A 25,589-nucleotide genomic window follows, 5' to 3' on the forward strand; every position below is an offset into this window, starting at 1 on the left:
GGTCAGGGCACATGCCTGAGCTCCTGGTTTGATTCTTGGTTGTGGTGTATGCAAGAGGCAACTGATTGATGTCTCTTTCTCACATTGATGATTCTCTCTGTCCCTTTCTCCCTCTCTTATCCTATCCTCGATTTAAAAAAGTTAAAAAATAAATAGCATCCTTGTTCCACTATAGACCCATCCCATACTCTGTACTGTTATTGTTATGTTATTCTATTTATATGTTTAAAAAGTTACCAGTACATTGTTATGATTATTGCTTTAAACAATCTCATGTTTCTTTTAAAGAAATAAAGAAGAAAAATATTCTTTTCTGTCTTCCATGTTTATCCATTCTAGTGCTTCTCATTTCCTTCCTGTGGACCTGAGTTACAATCTGGTTTCAATCCTTTTAGCCTTGTGGACCTCATAAAGTATTTCTTGTGGTATAAACATGTGACAGTCCCAGTTTTTGTTTATCTGTGGATGTGTTTGTTTTGCCTTCATTTTGAAGAATATTTTTGCTTGATATAGAAGTCTTGGTTTATAATCTTCTTTCAGTACTTTAATTATACTGTTTAATTGCTTTCTGGACTTCAGTGTTTTTGATGGAAAGTCAGATGTTAATGGGATTGATGTTCGTCTGTATGTGAATTGTTTTTTTCTTGCTTTCAAGATTTTCAAAGAAAATCTTGGTCTTTCAGCTCTTTGACTATGATATCTTTAGGCTTGATTCACTTGGCATTTATCATATTTGGAGCTCTTCTAACTTTGGGATCTTTGGATTAATGTAGCTTATAAAGTTTGGAACGTTTTTGTCCATTTTCCCTCACTTTTCCCTCACTTTTCCCTCTCCTCATCCACCTCCTGTGACTCCCATTTCATTTCTGTTGGAATTCTTGGTGTGAGCTCAGTGGACTCTGAGGATCTGTTTCTTTTTAGTCTGTTTTCTTCTTTTGGATTGTATACTTTTAATTTATCTATTGAGCTGAAATATGTAATGAAATTTTTATTTTGGACATTGTACATTTTAGTTTTATAGGTGAATACTGTCATTTTTAGTTCTCTTGACACTTTCTATATGGTGAGGTATAGCCTTTGTATTTCATTTTATGATTTGAAATGTTCTTTTTATTCTTAGAAATATTTATAATAGCTGTTTTTAAATCTTTGTTTTCTAACTGAAGTCTCTGGACTCATTTGATTAGTGACTGATTTTTTCCCCCTGAGATTAGGTTATACTTTTTTTTGTTTCTTTGAATGTTTCTACAATTTAACATCTAAGATAATGTAGCAACTCTGAATTCTGTTCTATGTATCTGTAGGTTGATTATTTTTTAGTAACTTGTTTAGACTTAAAGTATGGAATCTTGTCTTCTGTATATAGCCACTGACGTCTCTCTTCAGTATTAATTTTTAAGAAAGTGTGTTGCCTGGCTTCGGGGGGTTGCTCCTGTATCTGCAGGGCTTGGTGGTCAGCCAGTGCTTTGGGCAGAAGTTGCGATCAGGTATCTTGAACCTGTCCTTACACCCACTGTTGATTGATCTCTGTGGTTGTGGAATCACATTCAAAGTTGCAACCAGTTTTTTAGTCTCGTCTGGCCTTCAGTTTTTGCTGGGCTTTCTTGGGTCTCCCTTTCAGTTGGCTAGGCATGTGTGGGGAGTTTTATCATAGTCCTTCTGTGACTCTCGTGTTAAGTATTTGAATTTCCTGTTGCGGGTGCTGCTTGCTCTCTAACTGTGACCTAACCTCAGGACAGCAAAGCTGTTTTTTTCTGAGATACTTACTTTTAACTGGCAAGGCTCCTGTTTTCACCTTTGCTCTCCACCCCCAGGTGATTCTCCCTCATATGGCAGCAAAGCTGCCGTTTTTATAATCAGTCCATATTCTAATAAACTTACTGATCTTGCAGACCAGACAGTCTGGGTGGGAGTAGGGAATTATAGGATTTTTCTCAGGCAAAAGGCCAGCCAGTACTGTACCTCCCACTGTTTTTACCTGAGACTCTTGCAGTGTTTGTAGAAGAAGCACTTAGCATTTTGTCTGACAGTGGTTGTTTCCCACTTCCCTGAAATAAGTGGTTTTGTGTGTATATGTTTGCGTGCATGTGTGTGCAGTTTTGTCCAGTTTCATACGTGTGCTTTGAAGATGGGATTTGCTTTTTATTCTTCCATTAGTTGAAGTTGGCTAGCTGTGAAATTTTTCTTTTGTACATTTATTTTGCTGCCAAATTATCTTTTTAAATTTAGTGTTTTAGAAAGATAAGTAACATCTCAAATATTCTACATTTTCTTGATCTACATTGTCCTCTACTATTGCTACTAGTCACTTGTGGCTAGTTAAAATATTCCATTTATTAAGTTGCATTAAGGCCCCCACCAAGTGGTCATTGGTCACCTGGTGTATTGGCTGCAGCGCTGGACACTGCAGATAGAGCACATTTTCACTATTGTGGAAAGTTCTATTCATCACACAATGATGCTTTGAAAACCCTTGATACAAATAGTAACTAATAATAGCTAACATTTTCTGAGTACTTAACTGTGTCAGATACTGCAGTTATTAATATACACAGTTCTCCAATACCCTATGAGATGTAGATACTCTTATTATCATCCCCATTTGTCTTCAGACTCCAGTGTTAAAGAACTACTAACCCAAAGCCATGTGGCTCAGAAGGGTTGGGCTTGGAATTTATACCTAATTTGTCTGGTTTCAGAGGTTGTGTCATTTATTATTTTGTTGGATTTGCCTTTTTGATAAGTGATGCTTGGTTTCTAACTTAAATTGAAAAGGAATTTAATGTTTTGGCCACTTCTGAATGTTGTTTGCTTTTTTGGGGGTAAATGATTCCTTTCATATTTGTTTGCTTTTATTTCTCAGACTTTTTATTTTATTAACATCTGAATTTTTATCATAGGAGGGCCCCCCCAAAACTCCCAGATTTATTTATAAAAAGTTATGGCTTTGGGGGACTTCCGCCAAGATGGAGGCGTAGGTGGAAGCACTGCACCTTCCCACACAACCAAGTTTAAAAACAACAAAGTTTTAGCAACAAAAACACAGCCAAACCACAGAAAATTGAACTACACAGAAGTCTGACAACAACAAACCCTTCAGCCAAACCAGTAAGAGGGGCAGAGCCAGCAGCAGAGTGGGGTCAGGCAGGAAAGATCCACCGGACCAACCCGGGCGTGCGACCCAGGTGCGCCAGCAGCCGTGGACGGACCCCAGGTGTGGATAAGTGGGCAGACTCACTGAGGGCTGACCACATTCACACAGTCGAGCGCAGATAAACTGGTGAAGGAGTGAGGTGGTGAGACAGACCTTGCAGGCCCCAGTGCTGGAAAGTGGCAGTGGGGACCACCATTGTCCTTCTCTGATCCCGCCCCCACATACAGCCTCACAAACCAGCGAACTGGGTGGCCCCACCCTGGTGAACACCTCCTTGTACATAACAGGGACAAACAGATCAAAACATGCTGAAGAACAACTCAGAGCTCCAGAACCAATAAATCTAAGTGATGAAGAAATAGCCAAACTTTCAGATGCACAGTTCAAAACACTGGTGATCAGGATCCTCACAGAACTGGTTGATTTTAGTCACAAATTAGAGGAACATATGAAAGCTAAACTAATTGAAATGAAGGGAATTGCACAGGAAACCAATAGTAATGGAAAGGAAACTGGAACTCAAATCAAGGGGGTGGACCAGAAGGAAGAAAAAAATGACCAAACAGAAAAGGATGAAGAAACAAGAATTCAAAAAAAGGAGGAGAGACTTAGGAACCTCCAGGACATCTTTAAACATTCCAACATTCGAATTATAGGGGTACCAGAAGGGGAAGAGGAACAGCCACGAGTGGAAAACTTATTTGAACAAATAATAAAGGAGAATTTCCCCAATCTAGCAAAGGAAATAGACTTCCAGGAAATCCAGGAAGCTCAGAGAGTCCCAAAGAAGTTGGACCCAAGAAGGAACACACCAAGGCACATCATCATTACATTAGCCAAGATTAAAATGAAGGAGACAATCCTAGAAGCAGCAAGAGATAAGGGGACAGTCACCTACAAAGGAGTTCCCATCAGACTATCAGCGGATTTCTCAAAAGAGACCTTACAGGCAAGAAGGGGCTGGAAAGAAGAAGTATTGCAAGTCATGAAATCCAAAGACTTACATCCAAGATTGATCTATCCAGCAAAACTTTCATTTAGAATGGAAGGGCAGATAAAGTGCTTCTCAGATAAGATCAGATTCAAGGAGTTCATCATCACCAAGCACTTATTATATGAAATGTTAAAGGGACTTACCTAAGAAGAAGAAGATAAAAAAGATGAACAGTGAAAGGACAGCAAACTCACAGTTATTAACAAGCACACCTAAAACAAAAGCAAATTAAGAGGACAGCTACATCAGGAGTAAACCATAAAAATGAAGATCACATGGAGGGTTAGCAACAGGGGAGTGGGAGGAGAAGGGGGAAGAAGGTACAGAGAATAAGTAGCATAGATGGCAGGTAGAAAATAGACAGGGGAGGGCAAGTATAGTATGGGAAATATAGAATCTAAAGAACTTGTGACACATGGTCATAAACTAAAGGGGTGATAGTGGGGGTGGGGTATGGAGGGGAATGAAGGGGGGGAATAGGACAACTGTAATGGCATAGTCAATAAAATATATTTTAAAAAAAAGTTACGGCTTTGTTCTTACATGTTTAAGCTTCCAAGTGCTCTCCACTTAATGCAGTACACCTATCAAGCCTTTTTTTCCTACTGCTCAAAACAGTTTTTGAACTCATTGATTTTGATGTCCATTAGTGTTTCTGCCATTTTTTGTTTTACCTCTTCTACATCAGCAAAAACGTTTTCCTTTGATGTCTTTTTTCATCTGAGGAAACAAAAAAAAGTTACTCGGGGTGAGATTGGGTGAATAGGGAAGGTGGAGTGCAGAGTCATGTCAAAAACTGCTGAACAATCTGATTTTGTGCTCGTACCTCACCCGTCATAAATTTGGCAAATGCGTTTAACAGTCTTCAAAAAAATTGTTGAAGCCAGTACGGACTTTCACAACATCGGCTGGTAGGCTGGTACAGGTGGTTTCCTAGAACACTCATCCAGTGGGGGAAGCCTGCACTGCAAGGGGCTCGCCCTCAAGAAGGTAATTCTGTTTTTTGGGGGTCCTCCCCCTCCTGTGCCACTTCAGCATCTACTTATATAACCAAGTAGTTTTCTTCTTCAGTTGTTTTGGCAGGACTATTTTGTTAATATTTCTGCTGTTGAATAACTGAATTCCTGATACAAACCTTGGTTGACAGATTGCCAGGTTGACTACCAGTATTTCATTCATAAATGTAGAAATCACTGTAGTAGAATGTGGTCTGCAATTTTCTTTTTTAATATTTTATTTATTTATTTTTAGATAGAGCGGAAGGGAAGGAGAGAGTGGGAGAGAAACATCAATGTGTGGTTGCCTCATTTGTGTCCCCTACTGGGGAACCTGGCCTGCAACCCAGGCATGTGCCCTGACTGGGAATCGAAACAGTGACTCTTTGCTTCACAGGCCCATGCTCAATCCACTGAGCTACACCAGCCAGAGCTGGTCTGCAATTTTCATCTTTTGCATTCTTTGTCAGCTCAAAAAAAATTTTTTTTGTATCCTCACCAGAAGACATTTTTTCATTGCTTTGGTGGGGGGGCACTGATGTGAGAAACATTGATTGGTTGCCTCTCGTATGTGCCTCAGCTGGGGATTGAATTCACAACCTGGGTATGTGCCCTGACCAGGAATTGAACCTGCAACCCATTGAGCCACACTGGCCAGGGCAGCAATTTAATTTTATGATGTGCTTTGGCATGGTTTTATTTAGAGGTGTTATCTTAAGGGATTATTGAGAGTCTTACACCTCTGGGTTATTGTTCAAGTTTGAAAAAAATTTGGCCATTTAAATAATAGTTTTCTGAGTATTTTTAGTCTCTACTGGGACTCCAGTTACACATACAGATGACCCTTGAACAGTACAGTTTTGACCTGCACGTGTTCCTTACACGGGGATTTTTTCAATAAGTAGAGTTGCCCTTCCGGTTCTTCCCCGTTCATGGGTTTCACATTTCTATTTATTGATTTTATTTTTATTTATTTTTGAAAACATTTTATTTATTTTTAGAGAGAGGGAAAGGAAGGGAGAAAGAAGAAGAGAAACATCAAGGTTTGGTTGCCTCTTGCACACCCCCTACTGGGGACCTGGCTCCACAATCCAGGTGTGTGCCCTGACTAGGAATCGAACCAGCCACCTTTAGTTTTTGCAGGATGACACTCAACTAACTGAGCCATGCTGGTCAGGGCAGGATGTATTTAATTTGATCTTTCAAACTCAATTTGCTTCTTAGGAGTTGCCAGTTTTTCTTTCCTTTTTTTTTTTTTTTTTTCAGGTCTTCAGTTTTTACAAATATGAAAATCATGTTTAGTTACAGCAAAACTTTTTTTCTTAATTTGTGATGTGTATTCTGATTGCATTTCTGAGAGTTCTTACTACCTTTTTTTTTAATACTCAAGTTCTCTTCTGTTTCTGCCATTAGTTCTGCCTCATCAGGAACCAGTGAGCTGGTTTTGATTGTCCACCTTGGTCTCCCTCAAGTTACTGAACCTCTTTAAATGGGATAAACTTGTTCTTTGCCTGTTATGAATATAGCCCCCTTTACAGGGTCACCCCCCTTTGGGGGTGGCTGTGTGGTGGTTAGTGGAAAACCAGTAGACCATGGAGGACATGATAAACTTTGTTTCGGTGTCCCTGTACTGAATGTGTTTTCACATTAAATACTTTATCCCACGAATAGCAGAGCCTTACCGTTTCCCCGCTAGCTTGTCAGCTGGGGTTGGAGTAGACTTCTCCTGGGACTTACTGATGGAGTTCATCAGTGCAGAGTTCAGACGGACTCCCAAGGATGCAGTGAATGAGTAGGCGCAGTGAACCCCGGTAGCCATTGAACCTGGGTCTTCATGGTCATGGCTCCAGGCTCCGCTGGGCCTTTTTCAGCTCCTTACCTTTATTCCCTCATAACAAGAGAGTAAAGAAAACCTAAGTGCGTTGAGGTTTTCTCAGAATCACATGTGTAGGTAACACAAATTGGAGCTCTCCTGTGAACTATATCTGCTAAGATACAGACTTCTTGTCGTTTTGAATCTGAGTACTTGATTTCAGGAAGCACTTGAATTCTTGAAGTTTCTGGTCATATCACATTGTTTTCACCTGGGTTAGTGAAAAGTTATTTAAATGAGATGTTCAGTACTTTTTCTATAGAGGACCAGATAAGCACTTTAGGTTTTGGTCCAAATATATTTTCATAGCATTTTCCTTCTTCTTTTCTTTAAAAGTATAACAATTATTCTTAATAAATTGCTGGCTGAACTCTTTATTGTTGTCTAAAATTGCATTTTTTTATTGCTAGCATGCTATAACCTGTCCATATCACCAGTGAAAAAGTATATTAAATACTTAAAAAAAATTTTATTGATTGAGCATGGGCCTGTGAATAAGACAGTTGCCGTTCGATTCCCAGTCAGGGCACATACCGGGGTTGCAGGCCGGTTCCCTGCAGGCCAGTTCCCAGCAGGGGATGCATGAAAGGCAACCATACATTGATGTTTCTCTCCCTCTCTCCTTCCCTTCCCCTCTAAAGATAAATAAATAAAATCTTTTAAAAAAATTAAAAAAAAAGATACGAGGTAAATGAACAGTGTAGTCGATCTCCATTAAAAAAAAATATTTTATTGACTATGCCATTACAGTTGTCCTATTCCCCCCCTTCATTCCCCTCCACACCCCACCCCCACTATCACCCCTTTAGTTTATGACCATGTGTCACAAGTTCTTTAGATTCTATATTTCCCATACTATACTTGCCCTCCCCTGTCTATTTTCTACCTACCATCTATGCTACTTATTCTCTGTACCTTTTTCCCCCTTCTCCTCCCACTCCCCTGTTGCTAACCCTCCATGTGATCTTCATTTTTATGGTTTACTCCTGATGTAGCTGTCCTCTTAATTTGCTTTTGTTTTAGGTGTGCTTGTTAATAACTGTGAGTTTGCTGTCCTTTCACTGTTCATCTTTTTTATCTTCTTCTTCTTAGGTAAGTCCCTTTAACATTTCATATAATAAGTGCTTGGTGATGATGAACTCCTTGAATCTGATCTTATCTGAGAAGCACTTTATCTGCCCTTCCATTCTAAATGAAAGTTTTGCTGGATAGATCAATCTTGGATGTAAGTCTTTGGATTTCATGACTTGCAATACTTCTTCTTTCCAGCCCCTTCTTGCCTGTAAGGTCTCTTTTGAGAAATCCGCTGATAGTCTGATGGGAACTCCTTTGTAGGTGACTGTCCCCTTATCTCTTGCTGCTTCTAGGATTGTCTCCTTCATTTTAATCTTGGCTAATGTAATGATGATGTGCCTTGGTGTGTTCCTTCTTGGGTCCAACTTCTTTGAGACTCTCTGAGCTTCCTGGATTTCCTGGAAGTCTATTTCCTTTGCTAGATTGGGGAAATTCTCCTTTATTATTTGTTCAAATAAGTTTTCCACTCGTGGCTGTTCCTCTTCCCCTTCTGGTACCCCTATAATTCGAATGTTGGAATGTTTAAAGATGTCCTGGAGGTTCCTAAGTCTCTCCTCCTTTTTTTGAATTCTTGTTTCTTCATCCTTTTCTGTTTGGTCATTTTTTTCTTCCTTCTGGTCCACCCCCTTGATTTGAGTTCCAGTTTCCTTTCCATTACTATTGGTTTCCTGTGCAATTCCCTTCATTTCAATTAGTTTAGCTTTCATATGTTCCTCTAATTTGTGACTAAAATCAACCAGTTCTGTGAGGATCCTGATCACCAGTGTTTTGAACTGTGCATCTGAAAGTTTGGCTATTTCTTCATCACTTAGATTTATTGGTTCTGGAGCTCTGAGTTGTTCTTCAGCATGTTTTGATCTGTTTGTGCCTGTTATGTACAAGGAGGTGTTCACCAGGGTGGGGCCACCCAGTTCGCTGGTTTGTGAGGCTGTATGTGGGGGCAGGGTCAGAGAGGGAGCAATGGCGGTCCTCTCCACTCGCCCAGTTTGTCCCACCACTGGCCCCTGCCTGTGTATCCGAGTGGAAATGTGTGAGCCCTCGGCCCTGCGCCATGAGGTCTCAATGCCCACCTCTTTACTGGTTTATCTGCATGCAAATGCTCGACCGACCGCAGACAGCCAGCCGTGCCTCTTCCCTGTGTCCACCTGTAGCTAGCCCGCACCTGGGATCCTTGCCTTCGGCTGCTTGCGCACCACCTTGTTGGGGATCTTTTTGGTCAACGCGCTCTGCTCCTGGCTTCACCCCTTTTACCAGTTTAGCTGAGCATTTCGTTGTTTTTGGACTCCGTATTGTTGATTTTCTGTGTGGTTTGGTTGTGTTTATTATTGTTAAAATTTTGTTGTTCTTAGATTTGGTTGTGCATGGAGGCAAGGTGTTTCCACCTATGCCTTCATCTTGGCGGATGTCTCCACTTAACCAGTATAATTTTAAATATGTTACTAAATGGTGTTATTCTGTAGGCCTTAAGCCAATTTTGATTATACATTCATTTCAGTTTTCTATATTATATCCCGTTTTTCCCTGCATAAAGCAGTATTCTTTATTCTGCCTCTGATAGCAGATCACTGTCTCTCCTTGTTTCGATTGCCAACTTTTTCTAAGAATGGGCAACATTCAACATTGCAAATCTCCAACTCCCCGATTCTTAATACTAAATTCTTTCTGCTGCTATCTCCAATGCTATAAAGTTTCTGTAGAAAAGATCAGTGATGAATTACTTCGTAATCTAGTTACTATTTCTTTGCCTTCCTCTTAGTAAATATATGCTGCTTCCCAGGTGCCTGGTACTGTGTGCATGGGGGAAGGAGTAGCACTGAACAGGAGATAGGAATGCAAGGTGGAAGGAGGAATTAGCCTTGAGGATGTTGATACCTTTCTAACTTGGGGCTCCTGGGACTACCCAATAAAATTACTGTTCTCTTCAGCCTCTTTTCCCAGTTTCCTGGATTAGTCAATTCAGACTTTCAACACTCAGCTCATTAGACTCTTGCTCTCGTCACTTGATCTGGCCTCCTACTTAAGTAAGCAGGGGACATAGGTGTAAATTCCCCTCCACTCCCTCTTCTACCTTGAAAATGTATCAGTGTTTTTTTCATTCATAATTACTTTCTAAGGGAAAGGAGAGGGGAATTGATGATTGAAGGTTTTAGACTAACTGATCCAGAGTATAGGAAAGAAAAGCTTGAGCTGAATAGAAAGATTTTTAGGTCATACTGAGTCAATTGACATTTAGAGGTTGTATGCATTTCTAAAAGTAAATTGGTCGAGTGATGAAAAGTCAATCATAAGTGGTTAATGGAAGAAAGTAGTTGACCCTGTTTGATGCTCATTTATTTCAGTATAAATGTTCAGTGTTTGTTTACCAGCTTTTGGACTTGTACACAAAGTTGTATATAAAATGTACTTGTGATTTACATTTGAAACTGTTTGAAATCTGTCTTGTAAATCTGGAGAACGCCTTTTCTGTTTGACTCAGAAATATGGGTGTTCTGAGGGGTGCTGTCCTCGATTCTGTTCTCCCTCACTCATCTTGTCTGCACTTTGGATTTGAATTACTTACAATGCTAGTGGTTTACTCTGGAACTGTGGTAAACACAATCTATGGAAAAGTTACTATGTTCTGGCTAAAATTGTTTCTCTCTCATTTTGTGTAATTGTCCACGAATTACTCACATCAGAAACTTGGTAATCATTTAGAATGTAAAATGTTTTTCCTTGCTTTAACTGCTATGTCTCCATCATAGAGTCGTCATCAAGTCATTGAGTTTTGCCTCTAATTTATCCTCAATCTTTTTTTCATTTCTTTAATCTCTTATTTCATTACTAATGGACCAACCTTTTAACTAGAAAGCCAGTGTAGCATAGGTTTTAAGATCAAGGGCTATATATTCAGATATCATAGTTTCAGGTCTTGACCCTTCCCCCAATCATTATTTACATTGTCATATGACCTTAAGACTGTTACCTGAGATCTCTGAACCACAATTTCCTCACTGTTGAGGGGGTGATAGTAATTTAACCTACTTTACATAGCTGTTTTATGAGGACTAAATGAACTAATACACATTATAATTTTTCAGTGATATTACACTGATGGATCTTACAGTAAAACATTGTATTAATTCAAATTTACATGTACTTTGACCATGATTGTCTCCTCATTCTCAAACAGGTAGATTAAAATTCTTCCTGGAGTAAGGACAGAAGAGCTGAGTAGAGCAAGTTTGGGGTGGGAAACATCAGAGAAGGGACATGGGTGACAGAGAGTGCCTGTGTCCCAGTGGTCTTCTGAGCCAGTTTTTATGAATCACATGGGGAAAGTGGCCAACTAATGAGAGAGTCCTGGAATTCTTGCTGATATTTTATAACTGTTGTTTTCAAAGTGTCATCCTTAGAATAACATCTTCAGCCAGGCATCAAACTACAGTCTAGTTTGTGTTAGTCTTCAGCTGGCAAAGAAGGCTTACACACAGTTACTTCACTTTCCAACAACTGACTGTATTTTATGCAGTTGAAGCTTGGGGCCTCACTTCCATATTTTGTCAAGGCAAGGTTTTACCTTATTTTTAATTAAACTTTTATCTCAATTGTCCCTTCATATTGTAATTAGAATGGGTTTTGTCAAGCTTTAATTAAAACAGATTATTATAGTTTTAATATATTTCATATTTTACATCCCAAATTAATGTTTAGTTACTTTTAGTCCATGCATATTTAGATATCAACATATATTATTGATGCCTTTGCTAATTATTTTTGAATTTTAACGTCTAAATATTTTCCCATATTCTTAAGGTAAATTGAACCATATAAAATTAATGTATTTGCAGATCAAGAAATGGTCTACCATTGGTAGATTTTTTGTTTGTTTGTTTGAATCCTCACCCAAGGGTATATTTACTGATTTGACAGAGAGACAGACGCAACGGAGAGACGGAGAGAGAGGAGGAAGAAACACTGATGTGTTGCCTCCCGTACATGCCTGACTGGGGATTGAACCTAGAACCTTCCATTGTACTGGACAGCATTCCAGCGAACTAAGCCAGTTTTATATGGTTCCGCTCAATGCTTTATTCTTACAACAGTGAATGTTACTGTTACAGGTCTGAAAACGGAATTTTCTTTTAGACTTGAATAATGGTTTTATCAGGATATAGATTGCTAGGTTGACCATTATTTTCCCTAAAAACGTTGAAGATACACCTGCTATCTTTCAGTGTTTTTTCATTGATGAGGTCTATTGTTAGTCTTGACTATCTTCTAGTACTTGAAGTTCTGTAGAGTTTTTGCTCCATGTTTGCTTTGTTTAGGTGTGGATTTATTTGTAGTTACCCTGCTCAGGACTCGAATTGCAGTTTGAGAACTCGTGTATTCAGCTGTGGAACTCTCAGCCATTATCTCTTTAAACTGCATCTGTGTCTCGTTTCCTCGATGAACTAGAACTTCCCTTTGACACACTCCGGGGTTTCTCATTCACTTCTTTAGCTTTCTGCTTGTTTGTAGTTTCCATTGCTCCTTATCTTGGCTAAATTCTATGTGATTTCTTCATATTTACGTTTTACCTCTGTAATTTTATTTTTATTTCTCTTACTTGCTGTTTAATTTGTGTTTTGAGTTTATTCAATAAGTTTGTTTTATTTTTCTTTGATTCTTTTTCATATTTACCCATTTTCATATATTGTTCCTTTAGAGCCCTGAACATTTTACACATATTTGCAGTCTTTCTCATACTGCTTCTGTGATTTTCGGTTGTTACTTCCTAGTTTATCGTGTTTGTTGACTCACTCTAACAGCATTGGTTTTTTTAAAAGATTTATTTATTTAGAGAGGAGGGAAGGAAGAGAGGGAGAGAAACATCAATGTGCAAGAGATACATGGATTGGTTGCCTCTCACACGCCCCTAACTGGGAACCTGGCCTGCATCCCAGGCCTGTGCCTTGACCAGGAATTGAACCGGCAACCCTTTGGTTCACAGGCCAGCATTCAGTCTACTGAGCCATACCAGCCAGGGCAGGGTGAGATTTTAAATAAGAACTTGAATTTAGGACTGAAAAGAGAAGAGAAACTTTGGCTTCAGCTTTGGGGAAGATGACCAGTAATATGGACTGGATTCCTTGAATTTCTTCTAGTTTATAGTAGATTTACTCCCAGGTTTTCACTCCGTGTTTCTGAAGTCTCAGCAAAACTGGTGTTGGGACATGAAGATTCAGGGCTGGAAGTGACATCCTTACATGAACTTTCCCTAAGTCATTAACCACCAGACAGATTACCTGTTTATTTGTAATTTTATTTATTTATTTGAGAGGAAGGGGAGGCACACACATACACATCGATTTGTTGTTCCACTTACATATGCATTCATTGGTTGCTTCTTGTATGTGCCCTGACCAGGGATTGAACCTGAAACCTTGGTGTATCAGGATGATGCTCCAACCAACTGAGTCAGCTGGCCAGGGCCGTACCTTCTTATTTGAAAAGGATATTAACTCGGGAACAGCCAGATAGAAGAGTTGTGTAGGGCAAAGTATGTGGGAAAGGGCCTGGAGATTCCATGTCCTCTGAGTGTGCTGTACACTCTTTCCCAGTTTTCCCAAGTTCACCAGTCTGGAAGCTCTCAGACAAGCTTCTTAGTTCCTTGACTTGAAGCTTCTTCCTAGTTCCTTCCTTCTGTGTACTGTGCAGATAACATAAACTTTGATTATGTCTCTATACATAAAGCTTGTTTGGTGTTCTGACTTCTTGTGAATGACTCCAGGGATGACATGGACTTGAACCTGCTGTATAGCTTCATTGAGGGACTTTATTTATTTTTACCTGTAAACCTTTGTCCTCTTCCCAACAATGGTACTGATGATGCCTGTGACCCACTTGCATCAGTGCCTCACTGTTTGGGTTTTGAGTTTTTGAAAACTTTGCCTTCTTGGGTGCAGACTTGGTTACATATTTGTCAAACTACACTTTGTTATATTTGAGCCATTTCTGTGTTTGAGTTGGAGGTCAGGTGGTCTTTCCACATCTGGAAAGACATAGTTGTCTATCTTGAGTGGAAGTCCACCAGTGAGTTTACTGAAACAAAGTCCCCTTAACACTCTGGAGATCAACTAGTTTGTAAAATTGTGTATTTTGGCCTTTTAAAAAGTCTCCCTCACTCCCTCCCATTCTTCCCCGTAATTACACATTTCAGTCAAGTGGCATTGAAAAGAAATTAATCTAATAGACATCAGTGGACTCTCAAAAGTTGACCTTTGAAGAAATGAAATCAGGACTAGGAACATTATACATAAAAGTGGTCAGAAGCTTTGGCTCTGGAGTTTGGGTTTCAGGGTTTTTTTTCCTTTTTTCTTTTAAATATTTATTTTTAGAGAGAGGGGAAGGGAAGGAGATAGAGTGGGAGAGAAACATCAGTGTGTGGTTGCCTCTCATGTGTCCCCTATTGGGGACCCGTCGTGCAACCCAGGCATGTGGCCTGACTGGGATTCGAACTGGCAGCCCTTTGCTTCACAGGCCCGTGCTCAATCCACTGAGCTACACCAGCCAGGGTGGGTTTCAGTTTTATATAATCTTCAGAACTCACCATGACAACTAGCGCTAAGAGAGATTGAGTCTGGAGCACACTCATCTGATCTACACTTACTACGAGGGCATGCTTGCCCATAAATTCAAATGGGACGTGGCTCTCACTTTTAAAACAAACTTTTGTATAATTTTTAAATGTATGCATAAATATGGAAGTAAATAGCAAAAATTTGCCTGAAGAAGCTTTAACTCATTTTGTCTTGGTGGTGAGACACCTTGGTTTCTGGGTAACCCGACGTAGATACTTACCATCGGGGTGGGGTTTGCTGATGTCCACAGACTTTTTTCCCTTGTGTCTCATTGGGGCTTCTTTAATGCCTCAAATTTCTAAATGAAGCTGTGAAAACCTTTACGGCAGATGAGGGCCTTTCTCAGATGTACCCCCACTCCTTGTGTACTCTGGGTGGGGTTTCTTCTACAGCGTTCGGATACCGTTTTGCCATCTATATTTTTTGAAATTGCTTGAATGCGGATTTCTGTGCCTCGTCCCTTCCTCCACCTGAGTTTTTTGAATATTGTGTTTATCTTCTAAATTCCTTAGTGTTATTTTAACGTGTATTTCAAGTGAGAAGAATTTGTGTTGTCATTTCCTGTGATGTCAGCTTGCCAGACTAAAGTAGAAATTTTAAGAATCTGAGAATTTACTGAGTTCAGAAATAACCCAAAACAACTGGTATGACTTACATTAAATCACTCATTTATACAGGTATAATGGATACTTTTACCTGGATAGTACTTGTAATGGGTAATATTGAGTGTTTTCTTGCTCAGAACAGAATGTCTCTCCATCTTGTGTATCCTTCCACAAAAATGTTCCTTAATTTGGATGTTGCAAATTTCTTAACTTTTAAAATTATGTATACATCAATTTATATGTAAAATTATATTTCTTTTTTATAGTCTTGTATTTAGAATTTTTTTTTAAATTTAAGAGAGAGGGGAAGGGAGGGAGAATTAGAGGGAGAGAAACATGGATGTGTGAGAGAGAAACTTCAGTTGCTTCTCCCATGCACCTGGCAGGGGACTGAACCCTCAACCCAGGTGTGTGCCTTCACTATGAATCAAAATGGTGACCTTTTGCTTTGTGGAACCATGCCCAACAAACTGACCCATGCCAGCCAGGGCTAGCCTCCTGTTTTTTTTTTTTTTTTTTCCATTTCTGAATTTAGCACCTGCTGTTCTTGGTTTGCATTTTTTATCCTTTTCTAGTTCCGTTAGGAATCCCCAAGACCACCTTCAGGGTCAGTGATTGGCTAGGACTCTAAGGATTTAGAAAAACTGTTAGACTCAGGGTTATGTTTTATTACAGTGAAAGGATACAGATTAAAATTAGCAAAGACAAAAGGTGCATGGTGTGAAGTCCAGGAGGAAGCAGGAACAAGCTTCCAAGTATCTCCTTTCAGTGGAGTTTCCCTGGGAGATACTTAATTCTCCCAGTAACAGTGTGTCAGTATGCAGGAGTACTGCCAACCAGGGAAGCTCACCTGAGCCTTCCTGTCCAGGGTTTTTTGTTGGGGGAGGGGGTCAGTCATGTAGAGGATGCAACCTTCACAGAACTGACACCACCTACTTGGACTCCAACCATCCCCAGAGGTCAAACCGAATACAGCGTGGCCCAAGGTCTCACTCAGGTATACAAAAAATACTCTTACCAGGCATAATATTTCGAGAGTCATCTCCCAGAAGCCAGTCAAGGGCAAGTGTTGAGGACAGCCTTCCTGGAATGTGCAGAGCTTGAGGAACGTAGGCCAGCCAAGCAAACCCTTCCTTGTGTGTTAGTAAATACATGTTAACCCTTCAAGGCCGTATTTCATTGCCACCTCTTCAGTGAGAACTTGCCCGGTTCACTGTGAGAAGTCAGTTGCTCCCATATTTCTGCTTCTACAATTACATATGCTTATTTCCTTTGTAGTTATATTACACTCTTTAGTTCTTAAAAGGTTTTTGACTCAAGCCATCTCAAAGTGTAAAAATATTTATATTCTTTTTCCCCTTTCTTCTCACCATACCTTTGATTTGAAAAAAATATATATTCCTTTGAGCAAGATCTTTGTTTGCATTTTGTATTATAAAAGCAGTATTTTTCAAACATACAATTATAAACTTGAGTTTGTTTTAACAGTGTATATGTGTCTACTGGGAGAGTGATATTCCTACTTTTAGAATGACGTATTATCGATGTTCCCACTCTCCATTAGAATTACAGTATAAGTTTCTGTAGTTTGTGTATTCACAACTCTGGGGGACTCTTGCTAACATCCTAGTCTCTTTCTGGTGCTTCCCATAGCTGTGCATGATATAAATGGTAAAAATTGTATACTAGTCTTGAACACTTTCTTGAAGCAAGGATTATGTCATTTATGCTATAGCCTCAATTTTATGGCTGACACATACAGTAATCAGTTTGCCGTGTTGACTGTTGTGTTGTTTTTTAGTTCCTAACTGTAACTTCTCTGTGCTACCTCAGCAGGTTTATCTGTTTTTACAGATGCTGGAACACTAGCCGATTAAGGCACAGATGCTTTTTCTTTCTACACTAGCATGAATTTAAGTAGTACTGAACCAAGTCAGAATTTATAAAATGATAGACTGCGTCATAAACGTGGGGCCTTAATGCAATAGATTTTATTTTCTTACCGTTCTAGAGGCTAAAAGTTTGAATTTGGGGTTTTTTCTTTTTTAAGATTTTATTTATTTATTTTTAGAGAAGGGTATGGGGAGGGAGAAAGGAAGAGAAGCATCATTTATGGTTACTTCTCACGGGCCCCCAACTGGGGACCTGGCCCACAATTCAGGCATGTGTCCTAGACTGGGAATCAAACTGGCCACCCTTTGGTTCCCAGGCAGGCACTCATTCCACTGAGCCACACCAGCCAAGGCTGAATTCATTTGTACTGGGCTGAAGTCAAAGTGTGTTTCAGAGTCAAAGTTTTGTCAGCAGCTCTGGCTCTTTCTAGTAGCTTTGAGAAAAGAATCTGCTTCTTTGTCTTTTTCAGCTAATAGTGGCTACCTGTATTTCTTAGCTTGTGGCTCCATCTTAAAAGCTGCCATTATCAGTTGGTTTCTCTTTGTTTTGTAATCTAATCTTCTGCTCCCTTCTTGTAAAATCACTTGTGACGGCATTTAGGGCCCTTCAGATAATCCAGGACAACATTCCCATTTTGAGAGCGTTAATTTAATCACATCTGCAGAATCTTTTTGCTGTGTAAAGTGACATTGACAGGTTTTCCAAGAAGTAGGATCTGGGTATCTTTGGGGACCATTACTCAGCCAATCATATCATAATAAAGACTCACTTTTAAACTTTTCTCTATTTTTTTGCATATTAATGCTTGCTTTCTCTTCCTAAATTAGGGTATCATTTTATGTCCCCAATGGAATAACTCACTGGGTTATTTTACTTTGCTCTCAGTGCTCATTTCTTTGGTCTTGTCTGTTACATATTGAATGAGTAGTTTTCGTATGGGCATCATGCACAATTTTCCTGAAAAAATAGTTCTTAATGTTATCGTTTTGTGTTGTAGTTGGTGTAATACGGTGCCCAGTATGCCGCCAAGAATGCAGACAGATAGACCTTGTGGATAATTATTTTGTGAAAGATACATCTGAAGCTCCTAGCAGTTCTGATGAGAAATCAGAACAGGTATGCTTCTCAATTTTTCTTTATATTCCTATCTTGATATTAAAATGTAAATTATTAGAAAAACATACTTAGATTGTTACATAAATTAGACTAGTTCTGCTATAGTTTCATCTTTCAAATTGAAAATAAAGGGTATCTTCTGCATCTGCTCAGAACTGGCTAAATGAGACAATAGACCATTACTGAAAAGTCAAAATCTTGTATAGATTTTGTGTTCTGAGATTTAGATTGTTATCAACGTGAATGTTTGATCCGGAAGGAAAAGCATTTTGTTAAAGATAAATGGTTAACAAAATTATTTCATATTAGGTGCAGTGAATTGGTATTTTGGGAAGCAGGTTCGTTTTTACTTTTTATTTCGTGGATCTCTATTTTGTAAATACAATGTAGATTAGTATTTATTTCCTCTTTTAGGTATGTACTAGTTGTGAAGACAATGCAAGTGCAGTTGGCTTTTGTGTAGAATGTGGAGAGTGGCTATGTAAGACATGTATTGAAGCCCATCAAAGAGTAAAATTCACTAAAGATCACTTGATCAGGAAGAAAGAAGATGTCTCAGGTAAGATAGCAGCAGTTTTAATGATTACTATTAATCTCCCTCTTTTGCCCCTATAGCATTTCTGCGTGTTCTTTATAAGCTTTGGATACCAGTATCAATAAGAATTTTGAAAGTTAGACCAAAGTGTTGTTTAGTTTAAAAATATATGTTTTATTTTACTACAGAGTCTGTTGGAGCATCTGGTCAGCGCCCTGTTTTCTGCCCTGTACACAAACAAGAACAGTTGAAACTTTTCTGTGAGACATGCGATAGACTGACATGTAGAGACTGTCAGCTATTGGAACACAAAGAACATAGGTACAGAAATCATAATTGCTTATCAAGAAATATTATAAAAATTCTTAAAAAGTTCTTATTTTTCTTCCTGAAGCAAATATTTACTCCATATTTTTGTTTGTTAGCATTTTAATTCACAACTTTGTATATTTCTTAAAATATGTTTTTGATAAGTTATTTAATGATTTCCACATTCATATCTAACAGTCTTATGATTTGTTAAAAATGTGTTATAAGAGCTTGGGTTTGTAGGAATGAAGTGGTATTTCTTTGTTCTGCCTTGGTTCAGACACGCTTTTTTCCAGCACTGTGGGATTTAGGCTGTGGGCTGCCACACAAAACAGTAATGCTCCCCTGGGTGTGGATAAATGGTACCCATTTGAACGAGAAAGCATAAATATACCAATTTCATGTTAGATATTACAGTGCAGAAAAACTAGAGATTGATGAGCATCTAGGTAAGCGTAGTTACTAATTCTTTAATAGGTTAGTATTTCACCTCTGTTATACCCACAGAATTCAATAATAATTCACTTATCACCACTCTGTTACATTCTAACTGTTCTGGAAATGTACTGAAATGTCTAGTTATATAACAACATCCTCTAGTAATTTTCCCAGTTGCTATGACATCTATTTATTACAGTTAAAAAGATGGTCTTGCTTACCTATACAGCATTTTCTAAAGTGTTTTTCTTACAATAGTTCTGCTGAATTGATGGAAATAGGTTTTATGAACCTCCTGTCACAAAAGAGTAGGTTGAGTTGATCAACCACACTTAAATGTGTTTCTTAACTGTAAGATGTCTTAGAGCTTTGAATTTGTTCTCTTCACTGGAATTCTTTTGGAATTCTCCTAAAGAGGAGGGGCTGCATTAGTCCCAGTTTGTGCCGGGCACTTTCTGAATACTGCACCTTGGTGTAACTCACACCAGCTACCCATGAAGTGTTGGTGTCACGACTGTGGAAGGAGAGGGAGCTCCCAGAAAGGTTCAATGATCTGCACAGGGTCTCACCGTACGTGGGAGCCAGGATTTGAACACTGGTGGTCATGCTCCGCGTCTCCTTTAGCTCATGTGCTTATTTCCTCCCGTATGGAGTATAGAACACAGTATGTGAATACAGTATTCGGAATCTCTCAAAATTGACTGTATATAAAGGTAATGCCCTTTGTTCTTTTTCAAGGCTGCTCTTACTATTTGACAGAGCATTTGTTTATAAATCTACTTAAAATTTCTGTGTTCTTAATTTGGCCCAGAATGTTTCATTTTGGCTAATGTGTTACTTCATGTTACTAATCTTATGGTTGCCATTACCTCAGGGCCAAATCTTACCATTGATTGTTCTGTACTAATCTTAGTAAGACGTTGGATTACCTTTCTCACAGCTGCATTCAGATGTTTTGAGAAATCTTACATTTACTAGAGCTTTTTTTTTTTAAAGAAAGAGCTTCTGCAGCATTTTTTTTTAATGGTCTGGGACCTTTGAGCTAAAGTGTCCGCCAGGTTGCCCCGAGCTTATACTGCTTGGAAGAGAGTTAAGCTTTTTATTTTATTTTTATTTTATTTTATTGATTTATCTTCAGAGGGGAAGGGAAGGAGAGAAGGAGAGAAATATCAATGTATGATTGCCTGTCATGGGTCCCCTGCTGGGAACTGGTCTGCAACCCAGGCATGTGCCATGACTGGGAATCAAACTGCAATACTCTGGTTCACAGGCCTGCGCTCAGTCCACTGAGCTACGCCAGCCAGGACTAGAGCTTTTTAAATTGATGACGAGAAGCAAAAAGAACGGGAAGGTGATGTCCTTTTTCTCAAGGAAGAATAGCCTCAACCACCCCTCTCTCAAACTTCGACCGTGGTCCTTTTCTTTATTATTGTTTTCCTTGACCACTTATATCCAAGTCCTGATTATCTCTGGACTGTTCTGTCTCCTTTCTTTGTTTCACACTCTTTACCTTTCCTGGACAGGCTATCACCGAGCCCATGTCGTTGGAATGAGAAGCTTAGCTGCCTGTTACCACAGCACATTTATAATTGGTGCAGTGGCTTTGAGGTTCACCTTGTTCAATTCATTCTGTCCACATTGCGGCCAGGCTTATTTTGTAAGGTATAGAGTCTCCACCCTCCTCCCTGCCTTCTTTTAAACACCCCTCAGGGGTTCCCCCCCAGTCAGTTTAGAGTGTTCATTCAGTGTAGCATCCTTAATATTGAGTCTCACCAGAGTCTCTCTTCACCATCTGTATGAAGTTAGGAAATAATCCACAAAACCACCCTCACTTACACCAATTGCAGAGTTCGGTAAAAACTCAAGCATAGGTTTTCGGGTTTGAACAGCATACAGTTCAGCTCACCGATACGATTTGCTATTACCTTCTTCAGTTAGAGTGGTCGCTGTCCAGATAGACTGCTGAACCCTCACCTGGGAACTGCCATTTATAAATGAAGCAGTTCCCTGTTGGTCAACAAAGAGCTGTTCATAGGATAGCACCTGTGCGATCGCAGAATTCAGCAGCTCCCCAAGTGGTTCCAAATTCATGCTTACGGGAAGGGAGGACAGCTACCTGCTCACAAATACCATAAACAGCCTTTGCATCCTCCTGGTTGCATGTTCCTGCCCAGAACTGTTCTAGGCAGTGCCTTCCTTATTAGAGTGTCTTCCAGCCTAGGACATGAGTATCTCAGGTTTCAGGCTTATTTCACATTCTTCAGGTGTAGAGTTGGTCTCAATGGCTAACAGCAAGCTAGTAACTTGCTCTTAAATGACATATATTTACCAAAGCATCCAGAAATTTTCTGGTCCAAAAATCTCAGTGGTTGCTGAGCTCTCATAGGTTTGTGCTATAAACTTCTGTCTGCATAATCCATGTTGCTTAACACTTCCAAAATCACGTCTAAGTGTGGATCGTAGGGGCCCAAAACCATCTAGAGAGAGACTCCTTTTTGCAGTTCAGACATGGCCTGCCCCATTCATGCTAGCATCGGAAGAAAGATCATTTGTGCCTTAATTGGCTAGTGTCCCAGCATCTGTAAAAGCAGATAAACCTGCTGAGGTAGCATACGGGAGTGAAAGTTAGGAACTGAAAAATAGCATCACAGTCAACACAGCAAACTGATTACTATATGTGATAGTAATAAAATGGAGGATACATCGCCCTGGCTGGTGTAGCACAGTGGATTGAGCGAGGGCCTGCGAACCACAGGATCGCGGTTTGATTCCTAGTTTGATTCCCAGTCAGGGCACATGCCTGGGTTGCAGGCCGGTTCCCAGCAGGGGGCGCACAAAAGGCAACCATACATTGATGTTTCTCTCCCTCTCTCCTTCCCCCCTTCCCCTCCAAAGATAAATAAATACAATCTTTAAAAAAAAATGGAGGATACAGCATAAATGACACATCCTTGCTTTCAAGAAAGGGTTCAAGACTATACAATTTTTACCATTTATATCACGCACAGCTATAGGAAGGACCAGAAAGAGACCAGGATGTTAGCAAGAGTCCCCAAGAGTTGTGAATACACAAACTTCAGAAACTTATACAGTAATTCTAATGGGAAGTGGAAACATTGATAAAATGTCATTGTAAAAGTAGGAATATCATCCTCGAAATAGACACATGTACACTGTTAAACTCAAGTTTATAATTGTATGTTTGAAAAGATACTGTTTTTATAATACAAAATGTAAACAAAGATCTTACTTGCGCAAAGGAAATACATAAAATCAACCGGCTTCTTGTTTAGTTCTAAAAGTAAGTGGCAAAAGTGATTTAGTTTATTTACCCGTGCATGTTGAGGGTGACTTTTGCCTAGGTTATTCCTGAGGATTTCTCCAGCTTTAGCAGGTCCTTGGACCTGTTAACAGCCTTTCTGTTAGTTGTGTGTGTTGCCAACGCAGTGAAGTCTTCACTTTCTGATATCGTGATCCCATCCATATAGTGTATTATATACTCAGTACGTGCATCAGGTCCAAATTCCTTCTAACCAAATTATACCAGTAACTGGTGAATTGAAATAGCCCTGTGGCAGTATACTAAATGTAAACTGGGATCCTTACACAGGAAGGAAAATTGCTGTTGGCATTTTTTTGGGATTGAGGCAGAGAAGAAAACATTTGCAGGATCAGTCACTGAGTACCTTGCTCCTTTAGCCTGCTATATGCTTTTTTGTGCCGTGGAAACCATATCAGGGACTGGTGGTACCATGGTGGCATGATCGTATTCAAGCTTTAACATAATAATCTACCGTTAGTCTTGATGAGCTATCCGCGTCTTCACAGGCCACAGAGGGTTAACTTCGGTACAGAGAATTCAGTGGTACCAGCCCTTCAGCTTCTGATTTGTTGGTAAAGTGGTAGTCTCTTTGTGTCCACCATGTTTCCTACAGTGTCTCACGTTAACAACTTCTGTGAGCTCAGACATTTCCAGTGGTTCCCATTTACCGTGGACTAATCAAGCCTGGCCTTGCGACGAAATTATATGCATTTTTATTTTACAATAGCAGCCTGACACATTGTCCAGCCCATTAATACATTTATGTAAAGGAGATGTAATCGCTTCACATAACAGTCTGTTCATACATGACATTTTTGTCCAAATTCTGTCAACCATTGCCTCATCTCCAATTAGTGCCCATTGGGACTTAAGCCATAGTGCATCGGTCTCCCATGCACTGGGAGACCCAGACCTGGTCAGGGAGTCCCAGCAACGTTTCTTACTCATCTCCTGGCTGTTTTATGCACACGAGGGCCTGTTGCCTTGGTTCTCCATCTTGGGGTTGAAGCAGAAGACTCTGGCCTCTTCTCCAGACTTCAGTTTGGTTAATCCTCATTGTCATATTTGCCCTCCAGCTTTTTTTTTTTTTTTAATCTTTAGATAGGGAGGGAGGAGAGAGAGAGAGATATCAATGTATGGTTGCCTGTCATTCATCCCTGCTGGGAACTGGCCTGCAACCCAGGCATGTGCCCTGACTGGGAATTGAACCATGATCTTCTGGTTCACAGGCCCGCTCTCAATCCACTGAGTTACACCAACCAGGGCTGCCCTCCAGCTTTTTAAATTGCTCCAATGTAACAGTTGTTTGGGCCCTTTAATGTTGGGGAGCAGCAGTGGGCTCCCATTGGTCCACCCAGCCTTCAGTGGGGCTGCATTAAGACCTTTGTTTCAATCCCAGCAATATCTTCTTTGTTCATCCCATTTTTAAAAAATTGTATGTATTTACTTTTGGAGAGAGAGGAAAGAAGGGAGAAAGGGAGAGACATCATTGTGCGAGAGATACATCAGTGTTGCTTCTTGCACACCTCAACTGGGGGTCTGGCCCGCAACCCAGGCATGTACCCTGACTGGGAATCCAACTGGTGACCTTTTGGTTCACAGGCTGGTATTCAGTCCACTGAACTACACCAGCCAGGGCTATTCATTCCATTTTTTAAATAGCCATCTTAAAATTTCCATTCAGGGCACACCCGTGTAAAAGTGTACCCTTTAATCATAGTATTTACTATAACCTAAGTCAGAGGCAGTAGATGAATATCCTGATCTTCATAATGCTGACTCAGCATAATTTGCATAAGAAACATGTCAGTCACTTCTGGGCAGTTCCACTTGCCTTATATCACAGAAGGCCAGTCACCTATTCCGGGTAGTCAGATTTTACAGGGGCTTTTATTCAGTCTGTCAGGCTAGTTGTCCCTTTAGGAGTGATCTGCTGTGGGTTCTGCATCAACCCCAGTCATTGCTCTCCTATTCTGCAGCATTCAAAACCAAAGATACAGCCTCTGACTAATTATAATATTTAGTAAAGGTTTTCCTTCAGGGAGTAGACAGTGTCAGTCCACAAAATGAGACAGATGCTTTACATACACTCTCCAGTGCCATTAGTTTCATGGTTTTGTCTTTCCTGGACCTAGATTACTTTCTTGTGACCAGAGATAGTAGAGGTGCTGTTTGTTTTCCCAGCATAATTTTTGCCTTGGGAGTGGCCCTGAAGCTAGTGGCTAGAGCTCAAACTGGCCAAAATCTGTGTGACTATGACCAGCATCAGGATCTCTCCTAACATACTGTTTTCATTTTAGCTCCTGTGGATAACAGTAACCAAAGGGATTGTATAATTAGTTTGTTTCTTACTAGTTTGCACTTCCTTATTTATCCAGTGATTCAGCTCCTGGGGAGTGGGGTGTACCATTTCTAAATTCCATTGGTAATTTTTTCCTCTAGTAACTGCGTTACATACTATGAGTGACTAGGTAGTTAGGAGTCAGAGGTTCATAAACCCCCATACTCTCCTTCTTCCTCTTCCCAAACCACCTGTTTTAGTGAGTCGGATCATGCCAGTGAATCCCACTGTGATGGCAGCTGCGAAGTTAGGAAGCAATCCACAGGTCTCCCCTTACTTCTGACACCAGTGCAGGTTTGGGATTTCCCAAGACTACCCTCGGATTCGATCATTTG

The 25,589-nt window shown here is 39.9% G+C and overlaps 1 protein-coding gene across 3 annotated transcripts in view; it reads left to right on the top strand.

Moving 5' to 3' along the window:
• The window catches only part of TRIM33 (tripartite motif containing 33), a 112,543-nt gene that overhangs the window by 23,382 nt on the left and 63,572 nt on the right, over nt 1–25,589 (top strand). For all 3 annotated transcript variants that reach the window (XM_053655870.1, XM_053655868.1, XM_053655869.1), the window contains exons 2-4: nt 18,191–18,309; nt 18,724–18,868; nt 19,033–19,165. In XM_053655870.1, coding sequence (XP_053511845.1) covers nt 18,191–18,309; nt 18,724–18,868; nt 19,033–19,165 — 397 coding nt within the window. The remainder of the gene's footprint in view (nt 1–18,190; nt 18,310–18,723; nt 18,869–19,032; nt 19,166–25,589) is intronic.

The sequence above is a fragment of the Artibeus jamaicensis genome, unplaced genomic scaffold (genome assembly GCF_021234435.1).
Source record: "Artibeus jamaicensis isolate MK-2021 breed Jamaican fruit bat unplaced genomic scaffold, CSHL_Jam_final scaffold_1689, whole genome shotgun sequence".
Taxonomy (NCBI): Eukaryota; Metazoa; Chordata; class Mammalia; order Chiroptera; family Phyllostomidae; genus Artibeus; species Artibeus jamaicensis.